This window comes from Chelonoidis abingdonii, chromosome 7, assembly GCF_003597395.2.
Source record: "Chelonoidis abingdonii isolate Lonesome George chromosome 7, CheloAbing_2.0, whole genome shotgun sequence".
In the NCBI taxonomy this organism is placed as follows: domain Eukaryota; kingdom Metazoa; phylum Chordata; order Testudines; family Testudinidae; genus Chelonoidis; species Chelonoidis abingdonii.
Window position 1 is genome coordinate 50850080 of NC_133775.1, and position 13350 is coordinate 50863429.

The 13350-nt window shown below is 38.7% G+C and overlaps 1 protein-coding gene across 4 annotated transcripts in view; it reads left to right on the forward strand.

Annotated features, from left to right (window-relative positions):
• BRINP3 (BMP/retinoic acid inducible neural specific 3) overlaps positions 1 to 13350 on the forward strand; it is a 348258-nt gene that overhangs the window by 262934 nt on the left and 71974 nt on the right. For all 4 annotated transcript variants that reach the window (XR_012656261.1, XM_032768511.2, XM_075067860.1 and 1 more), the window contains exon 6: positions 360 to 596. Coding sequence is in view for 3 of the 4 variants with exons in the window: in XM_032768511.2 (XP_032624402.1) it covers positions 360 to 596 (237 nt within the window). In the remaining variant the exon portion in view is untranslated. The remainder of the gene's footprint in view (positions 1 to 359; positions 597 to 13350) is intronic.

A 13350-nucleotide genomic window follows, 5' to 3' on the forward strand; every position in this document is an offset into this window, starting at 1 on the left:
TCAATTCTTAACAATGTAAGGTTGATATAATCCATCCCTTGCACCTTTTTTTTTGCTGACAGTCTCCTCAGAAGGAAATAACTTCAGTAAACCCTCTATCTGGAGAGCACAGGTTACTAGGATTGATATTCTGCAGTCAGATGGAAATAAGGAATTCATCTGAGGTTAAGCCTTGAGAGAGGAAACATACTATATAGTGGGAATACTAGACAGATGGGTAAATTGATCTAATTAGGCCACATAGTTTCCTTCTGTATCTAAAATGTTATTTTGTCAATATAATATGTAGACTGTTGAATCCGTTTGCGTCAACCCTATCTCACATTTAAATGAGGTTATTCCTATTTTATTTTCTAAAGGTCTTCAGCTCATCCTACCTGAATATCTGCAGGAGCGTTTTGTGCAGGCAGCTTTGAGTTATATTGCCTGCAATTCAGAGGGGGAGTTTATCTGCAAAGATAATGATTGCTGGTGTCAGTGTGGCCCCAAATTCCCAGAGTGCAACTGTCCGTACATGGACATTCAAGCCATGGAAGAAACCCTGCTTCGCATAAGTGAAACCTGGAATGCTTACAACAGCGAATTTGAAGAGTCAGGTGTGATCTTTTTAAATATTTGTATTTGTGTTACTGAACATTACAGAATTTCCTTATCAATGAGGGGTGAGCAGTCCCTTTGAAGCCCTTGGGACTATGTATGTGCTTAAAGGTAAGCATATGCTTCAATGCTTTGCTGGATCTGTGCCTTACTTATTATAACTCCTTGATTCCTATAGGACAAATGCTACCCCAACCTCCAACAGGTGGTGGGGGCAGTGGAATTATTTTTGGATTTGGGCAGGCGGCTCAGAGAATACTTATCTCCTGTAAGTGGTGAAGCCGAGCTCCATGAGGGCCCTTTCCATGGCAGCGTGAATGAATATATGGGAAGGGGAGGAGACAGATCAGAGAAGGGTCAGCATTGACAAATTCACTGTTACAGAGATTCTAAGTCTTTCCTTCTCCAGCAGAAATACACTAGAACTGTAGCTGTCACTATAGCCCACCTCTGCTCTGCAGCCTAAAGTGGAAGATTCCTTTCACACTTCCTACCCCCATGCTGCTGTTGAGATCTACCATAACCAGCTAGAATATTTGGGCTGACCACTGGGGATTGGATTTGCCCCTAAATTAACATGGACTTGTAAGAATTGCTACTCCAAACGCTTCTCTACAATCCCATGAGGACTGTTTTAAATTGGACTAGTTCCATCTCATTCACCCACCACATTCTGTGTCACACTGGCTTTTTTTCTAAACATCAGGGTTTGTTTCACACACCATTTCCCTCCTTCTCATCCCTAGGACTTCCAGTCCCATAGAGAATGGAAACTGCAGGTAAAATTGGCTTCTGAACAACTGTTTTCACAACTCATTCACTCAGTATTATCAGGAACAGATGTCTAGCCAGCTGGCAGAAAAAGGAAGGAGAGCTCGGGAAAAAAAATATCAGGCAGAAAAATAGAAGTGAAGGGATGTGAGGGAGGAGTAGAGAAAAGTGAAAATTGTAGAATGAAATAAAATGTATGGCAGACAGGAAAGAGATAGTCTGGGGGTGACAGGACTGAGAGAAAAAAAAGGCAATGTAAGAACTCTTAACTAGGGGAGAAAAAGACTCAACATTAAAACGCTTGAGTATAAATGGAGGGGGGGAAATTTATAAGTACTATGTTTTCTATATTCATTCTTGTCATGAAAAATACCATAATTTCTCTCTGCCCAATCAAAATTAATTGAGGGTGGGGAATTCAAAGAAGCCTAAAGCTGTTAATCATCCAACTCCCACTGACTTTCAATGGGATTTGGATGCCTAATTCTCTTAGGCTCTTGAGAAAATGACAGCTCAAGGCCCTAGCACTGGTCCTGCTCCTGAAATGAGGATGTGGACCACGGAGTTCTGAGAGGATGCCATGAATCAATCATTATTTAAAATATTCATATATTGTTTGTTGTTTTTTATAAAGCATCCTTCTTAGAAATTGCTCCATTTTGACATTTGTACATTTCTGAAATCACACCTTCACTTAGAACATTATACATCAGTACAATTACATTGTAGGTACTGACAAACTGTAGTTTTGCCTACCCATATATTGTCCTGTTTGAATGGGAGGTGATATTGGTTAGTGATTGAAGAATGACAGATGAAGCCATCTGGTAACAACAAGTGCCTTGATGTATTTCTGTCTGAAAATATTTTCCTTTGAGCTGCATTTTATCTATAGATGACTGTACTTCTTTGAGTGTCCTCTCTTGGGACATGTGCTGGCTTGTGCCAATGAATGGTGGAGCCTTCTACTAGTACTGTCTGTTAGAGTTCTTGTGCATCCCATTTTGCCTCTCCCCTCAGTGCTCTAGCATGTTACTTTAATATTAAGTGTTTGTAGTTAGGCAGTTATAGTTACTGTTGATAGCGGATCCAAAAAGCAAGAAGTATGAGTTCAAGAGATGCACTCTATGTGTTGTTGCCTTCCCAACACTGGACACTCCCACTCTCTGTCTGAAGTGCTTTGGAGAAGAGCTTTCTCCTTCTGGCTGCAGAAACTTCACGGCACAAGCTAGAAACAAGGGGCAAAATAGCCTTCAGTCCCTCCTATAGGAAGCCTCATCAGTTAAATCTTCCAGGTCAGAGATTTCTAAGGCTCTAGACAAAATGGATGAAAGGCTCGAATCAGCTCCAGTACCCTACAGTTCCAGGAAGCCTTCTATTCTAAACTATCAGGATCTAGCTCTAAAGACTGGGCACTCTCTGATTAAACTCTCAGATCTAATTCCTACAAGGGTACAAGTCCATGATGGAAACACATCTGGACAATACCAATCTGTGACTGAAACTCCACATCCAAAGATCCAAAGATCTGAAGAAGGGGAAAAAAAGTCAAAACAAAACACTTGTCAGTACCTGGGGCCACACCCTATACTGTGGACTCAGTCTCTTGGACCATGAACATGCAGAGCTGAAGAAGGAATTGGAGTCATAAAGATATGGTGTCATCTGACCATACTTTTATGTCAGTTGTTGGATCTGAATAGTATCCCGGCACTAATACTGTCTGTTGTTATAACTGCACAATTTCACTCCAAACTGCACTCCTCAGATTCTGTTGGATCCTTACAGAGACAAGGAAAGAGACGCATGGATAATGAAGCCTGCAGTGTCTCTTCCTGCTCACAAGAAACAAAAGGTAGATAACTTCACCACCTGGGTTGTTGCTTACGCTTCCCCTCCACCCTGCCCTGAAGACCTACTTTCTCTCATAGGAGAGCTGTATCACCTCTTTTGTAGATCCCCACATCAGCGGTATCTCCAGTTGTCTCCTTGTTGGATCCAGGATACTTAAAAATGTCCCACTAGCTGAAATTGGTAGAGATCAGTGTACAGATCTATGCATGCTTTTAGTAAGCATTATGTGATAGATATCTAAACTGGATCAGATGCCCATTTTGGCAGATCAGTTCTTCAATCCTTATTTAAATTAAGGCTTTTTATCCCCCCATCCTTCTCTGATTACTGTTGACTAAACCTTCCCAAGTGTGCGAATATGCAGAGGATGCTCGAAGAAGAACTGAAGGTTATTTACTTGTTCTTTGAGATGGACTCTGCATATCCACCATTCCAACCCTTCTTCCCCTCTAAGGAGCACTAGTGTCATTAATGGTGGAAAGCTCGGAGATGCATTAATGGTGGGAAGAACTGAGATGACAACTGCTACAGTGCTCCCTTTTATAGCCCCATCCTGAGAATGTGCTGAAGTTGTCATAAACAGATGGTTAAGGGTTAATGTCTCTTTTTCCTGTAAAGAGTTAACTAGCAGTACACCTGGAACACCTGGCCAGAGGACGAATCAGGAGACAAGATACTTTCAAATCTCGGTGGAGAGAAGCCTTTGTTTGTGCTTTCTGGGTTTTTTGTGGTGTTATCTCTGGGTTCTGAGAGGGACCAGACATGTAAGCAGATATCTCCAAGTTTCTGAAACAGCCTCTTCTGTTCAATTTAGTAAGTACCAGTTAGAAAGGCGGTTTAGTCTTTTAATTGTTTTCTTATTTTGCAAATGTGTATTTTGCTGGAAGGATTGTATCTCTGTTTGTTGCAACTTGTAATTGTGCTGGGGGGAGGATTCTCTCTAGTGTCTATAAGCTGAAAGACCCTGTAACATTTTCCATCTTGATTTTACAGAGACAATTTTTACTTTTTTCTTTTATTAAAAGTTTTCCTTTTTAAGAACCTGATTGTTTTTTATTCTTATGTGAGACCTAAGGGGAGGGAGTCTGCACTCACCAGGGAATTGGTGGGAGAAAGGAGAGAAGGGGGGGGAGGAAAAACCTGATTTCTCTCTGTGTTAGTATCACTGTCTCTCTCTCAGGAAGAGTTTGGGAGGGGGAGTGAAGAAGGGGGGGAAGGTGGATTTCCTCTCTGTTTTAAGATTCAAGGAGTTGATCACAGGGATTCTCCCCAGTGTTCCCAGGAGGAGGAGAATCTGGGAGAAAGAAAGGAGGGGAATGGTTTATTTCCCTTTGTTTTGAGATTCAAGGGGTTTGGGTCTTGGGGTCCCCAGGGAAGGGTTTGGGGGCCAGAAGGTGCCCCAAAACACTATATTTTTGAGTAGTGGCAGCTCTACCATTTCTAAGCTAGTAATTAAGCTTAGAGGGGTTCATGCAGGTACCCCGTCTTTTGGCCGCTAAGGTTCAGAGTGGGGGTTCATACCTTGACAGGAGTGATAAGGGGAGTGGTGAGAGGGGGGCCTCACAAGTGCTTTAACAGTCACTAACAGTAGAAGGCTGGACCGTTGAATACATATTCCACATGTGGGAATTTGCAGAGTCCATCTCAAAGAACTTCAGTTACAAGTAAGTAACATCCCTTTTTGTTTGTCTCAGAGCGTAAATGTGTTAAGCTGCTACCTATCATATCTCTTATGGTACCATGTTGATTTTGCTGCTGAATATTTAAGTCTATGACAAGTTTCCCAGTAAAAATAATGGTCTTTCCATGGCCTCTATGGTATTGCAAATTTTTTTGGTTGCTGCATCTTACCCAAGCAGTATTATTTATACTGCAATAGCACCCAGAAGCCTCACTCATGTATTGGGACTCCATTGTGCTAAGTTCTGTACAAAGACTGTTCTTGCCACCAAAAGAGCTTACTATCTAAACACGTCTTCTCCCTTTGTTGAGAAAATAGAGTGACTTCATTTAATAAGGTGGAGATGCATCAATGTGATTATGAATAGATACTTTCCCCTGGATATTAACCAACAGGAATGTTTCGGTTAGTTATTTATCAGGTGTCTATTTTAATAAATAATGCCAGTGAGAATTACTGAGCATCAATGGGCAGTATCCATCTAAAAATACATGTGGTATTCTAGGGGGAGGGCAGCCCCTTACACCAGGCCAGAGGAATACTGGATAGAAAGACAGCTAAAACTTAGCTTTAGCTCTACTCCATGGAGTTTATAGATGTTACTAGAGAGATAAAGACAGCATGTTTAAATGAGATCCTTGAGTCACACACAGTTAAGTTTCACTGCAGCAGTAACAGCTTTGGGCAGTCCACCATGAAGGAGAAGATCATTTCCCTAAACAACATGGTTATAAAACCTGTTTTTCCTATGGACTGAGCAATACACAATTTAAAAATACCCAGAGCTCAGTAGCACCTTCCTTCCCAACAGATGCAATCAGTGCCATCTCTCAGCTAAGGGAGATCTTGGCTGAAGTCTGAAAGTAGATGAAGAGCAATTCACTGAAGCTATATCCAGGAAATATTGAATAAGGGGAGAAGGATGTCATTTTGAACAACTCAGTACCTCTATAACCCTTATATCACCATCCATCATTGAGGGAATCTGGCCAGAGATTATTCAAACAGTCTACAGCTTTAGTATTCACCTGGACTTTTCACCACTTATGTATAGTCAAAGCAATGGCTGCAAATATACCCCTTTTTAGTCCCCATCAAATTCAGACTTAGCCACAAATTTGTGATGTTTAGCCTTATAGTTTTCAGTATCTGGGAAAGAGATTACTAAACGTATCAATAGGGCAAGAAAGAAGTAAAACCCACTCACAGTGCGTTCTCAGGGTGCAGTGAACATAATGTCAAGGGAAAAATTGCTAATACTGGAGCCCTACATTTATAAAAAAATGGCAATTCAACTATATTTAAAATGGTATTGATCTGCATGTCAGTTTAACATTAACACAGCATGTTGGTAATTATTACTAGGTTTATTCCTTAAACAATATGAGAGTAGATAAATTATTAATAGGAATTCCATTAAACCATTTCCCTTGACCTCTCACACACCCTTATCTCTTGAATTTATTTCAATAAGTGTAGACAATATAGTGGGATATGAGTGTCTAAATCCCTTAGGCAATATTTGAAAATTTCTGCCTTACATTTTTAGAATATTTTGTATAAAGACATACGCTGAAAGCAAGGACAACATAGGTGAAAAATATTGTCCAGCATTTGGTACTGTTCTGAATTGGGGGGAGAGGGGGGAATGACAATGTTTGACAGAAGATAGTGGAGTTTCTGTGAGGAATGACAAAATCTGCATAAATCTTATTACTTTTTGAAAAATCCTTCCAACAGAAATTTCACTTAATGTCAACTTTCTATTAAAACCAATAATACATTACGAATGCTTTGGATATTCTGCAACGTAGGAGATATTATTTAATGCATGTTAATAGCATATTTCAGGAAAAACTGTCAAAAATGTCATTTTAAACAGCTCACATTTAATTTCCCTGCAGCAAATAAGGGAAATTCCTGTAGCCCTTCCTCAGGCCAACATCCCATTTTAATGGATTTAAGGGCATAATGGGGGTGCAGAGGCCTTTTATTTTCTTTTCCTAATGAGCCCAGACTCTAAATAGACAAGACAGTGATGATGGGAGGGGATATAACTTGTCCAAGGTCATACAGCATATTATTATTGAATTAAAGACTTATGCTCCTTCAGTCACAGCCCAATGCACTACCCCATGCTGGTTTTCTGTACACAAAATAGATTTCATCCAGTGTTATTTATGTAACTCAAATCCAGGTAAATATGAGTATGTGAGTTTACCAGTTTTCTAACTCTCCTGCTTTCCACTTCACTTCAGTTTAAATATATAACAAGCATGTCATCAAACAGAGAAACTCTGCCTCAGATAACAGATCTATAATTGCTGTTGAGTTCAACGGGGGTCACGCACATGTATCCATGGCTGGAATTCATCCTAAAGAATAAGACTGCGAACATTCTATTTAAGACTACTTGTCTGCTGTTAGTGTTCTCTCTCCTTTGTCTGTTTCAGATAAAACAATTAAAGGGTAGATTTGTAGATTCTCAAAGGCATAAAATACCAGTTCAGTGCCTAACTACCATTTGTACCTTTGAAAATCTCCTTCTGGATCTCTAGTACTAATGAATTTAAAAAAACAAAACAAGAACAAAAAAACCCCTCAAAATGGTTCTCTTAGCTCCATGGCTCCCTAAGAAAAGTAGAGAGCTTATAAAGTTTTCTCCTCGATAGAATTTTAAGGCCTGATTTACCTAAATGTATATGCCAGAATTTAAGTGCAGTTGAAAGTCAAATTTGTAGATACATGCTGTAGTGGCACATGCATATAGCCAGTTATTGTGTATATCTAACAAACCTCTTGCAGACACAAATAACAGATTCATAGATTCATAGATTCATAGACTCTAGGACTGGAAAGGACCTCAAGAGGTCATCGAGTCCAGTCCCCTGCCCTCATGGCAGGACCAAATACTGTCTAGACCATCCCTGATAGACATTTATCTACCTACTCTTAATATCGCCAAAGATGGAGGTTCCACAACTGCTAGGCAATTATTCCAGTGTTTAACTTACACTGACGTTAGAACTTTTTTCCTATGTCACCTAAATCTCCCTTCTGCAGTTTAGCCATTGCTTCTTGTTTCTATCATTAGAGCTAGGGTTGAACAAGTTTCTCCTCTCCTGATGACACCCTTTTAGATACTGAAACTGCTATCTTCCTCTCACGTCTTATTTCTCCAAACTAAATCAACCCAGTTTCTTTCAGCCTTCTTCGTAGGTCATGTTCTCAAGCCTCACAGTCATTCTTGTTGCTATTCTTGACCTCCAATTCTCCACAATCTTTCTTGAATGCGGTGCCAGAACTGGCCATACTCCATTTTGAGGGCCTAACCAGACAGAGTAGGCGAAGAATTGATTCTGTGTCTTGTTGTACAACACCTGTTAATGCATCCGAATCACGTTTGCTTTTTTAAAGTATTTCATATGGTTGACTCTATTAGCTTGTGGTCACTATGACCTCGATCTTTCTTGCATCTCCTTCCTGACGTCTCTTCCTTGTATGTGTTGAAACTGATTGTTACTTCCAAGTGGAGCACTTTTCATTTTGTCTTTTGAATTCATCCGGTTACTCAGACCCATTTTCAATTTGTCTAGATTTTTTGTTTTGACCTGTCCTCCAAAGCAGTTGAATCCTCCCAGTTTGGTATTCGTCCGCAAACTTATAAGCGTACTTTCTTGCCACATCTAAGTTGTGATGAGATATTTGAAAGAGTCGGTCCCAAAAAGACCCTGCGGACCATTGTTATACCTTTCCACAGCAGGAATGGGAGCCAGTTAATAAACTTACTCTTGAGTATGGTTATCAGCCAGTTATGACCTGAATACAGATAACACCTTATGTAGCCCCATTCTAAATATGTATTTGGCCTGTTTTCGAATAGGTACTCATGCGAGGATCGTATCAAATGCCTTACTAAGTGGTATACCATCCACGCTTTCCTTATCCCAAGATCGTTATCCTATCAAAGAAGCGATCAGTTGGTTGACTGACTTGTTCTTTACAAAATCATACTAGCTATTCCTAGCACCTACCACCTTCCAAGTTGTTGGCAATGATTTCTTTAATTACTTGCTCATTCATCTTCCCTGGCACAGAAGTTAAATACTTGGTCTGCATTTCCTGGTTGTTTTATTTTCCCTTTTTATAGATGCGCTCTATTATTTGCCCTTTTTCCAGTCTTCTGGAATCTTCCCGTCTCCCATGGACTTTTCAAGTCATATCTAGAGGGCTCGGATACCTCTCTATTAAACTCCTTGAGTTAATCTAGGATGCATCTCATCCGGCCTGGTGACTGCAGCATCTACTTTTTAAGTGTTTTTATAACTTGCTATTTTTTTTTTATTCTTCTAACCCTACCCCTTCCATAACATTCACTAGTGAGCTTCCTTAATTTCAGTGAGACCGAAACAAAAAGTCCTTAGCATCTCTGCCATTTCCAAGTTTCCGGTTACTGTTTCTCCCTTCTCACTGAGCAGTGGGCCTACCCTGTCCTTGGTCTTCCTCTTGCTTCGAATGTATTGATAAAAAGTCTTCTTGTTTCCCTTTATTCGCATAGCTAGTTTGAGCTCATTTTGTGCCTTTGCCTTTCTAATCTTACCCCTGTTAAATGCACACCAAATTAGGTGAGCAATTAGCATACACATTTTTGGAAAAAATCAGATGTCTTATGCCAGGTAGGTACCTCTGAGCTATGGATTGTTTTTCCATGAACAATTCATAGCTAGCAGCAATTTTTCCCTAGGACAGTGGTAATTAATAAAGATTTGGTAGGCTAACAAAATTCAATACGAAATGTCTTTTAACACACTCTTTTTCTGACAGCTTACAAGAACTCAAATCCCATTGTGGGCAATGAACATTTCCAGTAGCGTATTTCTTTTCTCACAATGTCCTTGGCTGGCTTTATCATTGTAGTTTCCCTCCAGAAACTCAAAACACAGTTAGTTCTTTGAGTTTCATGTAACCTCTTAATATCAGAAAACATATTGTGTTTTCACCCAAAGAACTGACAGCTATTTTGAATTGTTTACTCTAAGCCATCTGCTTATTCCTTATCATATCTTATACACACAACCATATCTTCTGGCCTTCAGACTTCTCTACCACCCTTGCAAGATGAGCAGCTGTTTTCGTATCAACAATTCATGCTGAAACTGTTCATCCTAAATTCTTAGTACATTTCATTAGTGTCTCAAGGACCTTGGCTGAATTCATGTTTAAGCATGATTCTCCATGATAGGAATGTTCTAATAAGCTGTATTTTAACAATGGCATAAAGAGAGTGCTTTTGGTCAAAACAAATCCATTTTTCATTTACCCCATTTTTATGTACAATAAATTGTGCCTATTTTGACATATATAATGCCTCTGAAGTTATGCCAGCTACAAATGGGTTTAAAAATTGTGTAACTTTTCCAGTATCACCTGTACTTATAACAACATTTGGGAAAGCACTTAAGCTCACACACAATTTTCAGCACAGGATCTATCCCATGATCACGGGGCCGGGAGCTATCTATCTATATTTGTACAGTATTTAGTGGAAGAAATATCCTTATCAAGATGTATTTTATTAATAACAATAACTTAAAATAGGTTTGAGTGGTGCCCAAGCAGAAATTGTCTATAGTACCACTGAACTGTACAATACCTAGCAACATCCCATATAAATAGCTTCAAACCATTGAGCACTTACATGAAAAAAAAGTGTTACCAAAAGATAGTAACAATTTTTCACAAAATTCACAGAAATAAAAGAAACATACTGATACTTCTTCTTAGTGTATGTGCAACGTACGTCAGGTGGCACATGACCAGATTCATCACTGAATCTGGTCCGCTGATTGGATCGTTAGCTTCCCTGGCCCAGGACTGTTACTGACAGGGAGCATAACATGAATGCTGATGCAAGTGGGCTGCTCAGTGGCATTTAAATGTGGTTGCTAGGATAGCAAGGGATTAGACGCAATGACTCATGAGCTCCCTTCCAGTCCTAGCTTCTTAAAAGAAAATTACATTGACTATTGTAAATTAATTGTTGACACGGCAATGCATGTTTTAAAATAATAATAATAAAAAGGAAGACTGTTTTAAAAAAAAGCAAATATGAAGACGTGGATGGCAGGATTATTAAGACTATTTATGAAAATTGTGACATCTCATCAAATATATGCTATTTTCATAATCAGGTTTTAAGTTATTTATAACTCCTGAAAACCTGAAAATAAAATCTTTTTACATCCTGATATTTTGTTTTCATTCTGTGCACATGCACAGAATGCTTACTCCCTATTTATTTTTTCTTTCCTTGAACGTGAGGTTGTTGGTGTTGAAATTCCCCCTTAAGAAACAAATGTCATTTGGTGTGTTTGTTTTGAAAAGAATGTGGGGGGAAAAGAAAGGGGAAGAAGCCTACAAAGAATTCTAGAGACTTAGCTAAAAGATCAAATGTTAAGAGCACATTGTCGAATGCAATCCTTCTCTGTTTCTATGCGTTTATTAGAAATATAGAAGAGCTGCATTTTACTGTTTTTAAAAGATATCACCAGTCATATTTTCAAAGCCACTATGAAAAAGGCCTGTGCAAAACGTTTCGCATGCAAACATACTATAACTCTCAAGATACTTTAGACAGAAGTAGCACAGTGCATAGACTTTGAATAGATAGCTTACTACTCAGCTTGGACTCAAGTGATCAGGCAAAGCCAGTGCTAAAACATGCTTAAATGAGCATGTGGTGAGTAGTCTCACTGAATTAATTGAGATGATGTGTGTGCAACATGTTAAGCATTTGCTTAAATGGATCAAGGCCACAGTATCTTGCAGGTATGCACCCATTAAAGCATGTATTGTTTGTCCTCACAAATTTGTGGTTCTGCACAAATTTAGAGGCCAGATTGTGGCCTTTTGGTAAATTTGACCCTTTATAACTTAGAACGGTGAACCTTTGAAATCTTCTATTGTCATGAACAAAACTGGGAATGAAACTAAAGACAATTCTGTGGACAAGAATTTCCCTGAAAGAGCGTGCAAACACTTTAAGAGCAAACACGCAACTTTAAAGTTTGCTCTCTGTAAATATTACTCTTGAAAATGTGCTTGGCACAGATGTTTGTGAAAGGAAAACTCAGCATCTGCAGAAAGCAAAACAAAAAGGGCATGAACATTGCTAAAATCAACTGATTTTAAAATTTGAATAAATCTTTGCTGAAAATGTTGTTCATTATGAGCCCAGCCTCCATCATAGCTGTGATTGAAATGTATTATTACAACTGCATTGCTTTTTATGTTATTTCTTTAAGTCCCTTGAGTCAGTGGATTTAAGCTGCATAAAGAATATCTGAAACAGTGCATAATTCCTTAATAACTTCTGGATTTCCTGTTGCTTAATAGTGATGCGTTTTGTAAATAGTGATACATAATCATCAGAAGAAATGAAAACATTGAAAGATTTATCTGAAATGGAGGGCTAGATCCTTGGTTGATGTAAATCAGCATAACTCCCCTGAAGTTAATGAAGCTATCCTGATTTACACCAATCAACAATCTATCCTGAAATTATATATATTTTTTCAAGTCTTTGTGTAGATTGAATTATTAGCACTCTTCCTGGAAGCATCTTGTCTAAAAGAATGGGATTTAAAGGACAAATGGAAATTCATTGAGACTCTAGTAGAAGGGGCAATTGAATTATTATTGAATTATTATTATTGAGTTAAATGTCAGTAAAGTTAAGGTTCATGTAACTTTCATTTTTGTGGACAGTGTTTGCATCTTGAACAATCTCACTTCATGAACAATCTACATAAATCAACAGAAGAGAATAGCTCTGATGTGTCTGGTCCTATTTTTCAAAGGATAATTTAAGGAATTATCTATTAATAGTATGGTGAACTTGTCTACTGTATTTTGGGAACAACAAAATTCCACACTATTTTCAGAAACCATCTTGGATGTGCTGTTTCATCTAACACGAACATGAAAGCTTTCAGGGGTTGATTCTCAAAAGCTCTGGTGGTAATTAGGTGCTGAGCACTCACTGAGCCATAATGTATACTTCCAATCAGCACAGTTCACAAAATTGTACTATAATATTTTAAAGCTTGTATTTCTACAGTCTCCTAGAGATTTGTCATTAAGCTAGTTACAATGATAAAGTAGTTGCTAAAATCAGAGTAATAATTAATGTGTAAAAAGCAAATATAAGATCAGCCTTGTTGGTGACCACCAGGAAAGCGGGTGACTCACTCTCTCAAATTGAGAGAAAGATGTTTTGTTGTTGACTCTTTTCACAACAAAGGAGGTTCTGGGGGAAATGGTAAAATAACAACATGCTTATGTTTAGTGGAGTGAGATTTGTGCTAAGCTCACTTTCAATAGGCAAATTCCTGCTTTTTCTATAAAGCTTCTTATCCCACCCTCATCTCTGTAGTATTTCAGCTTCT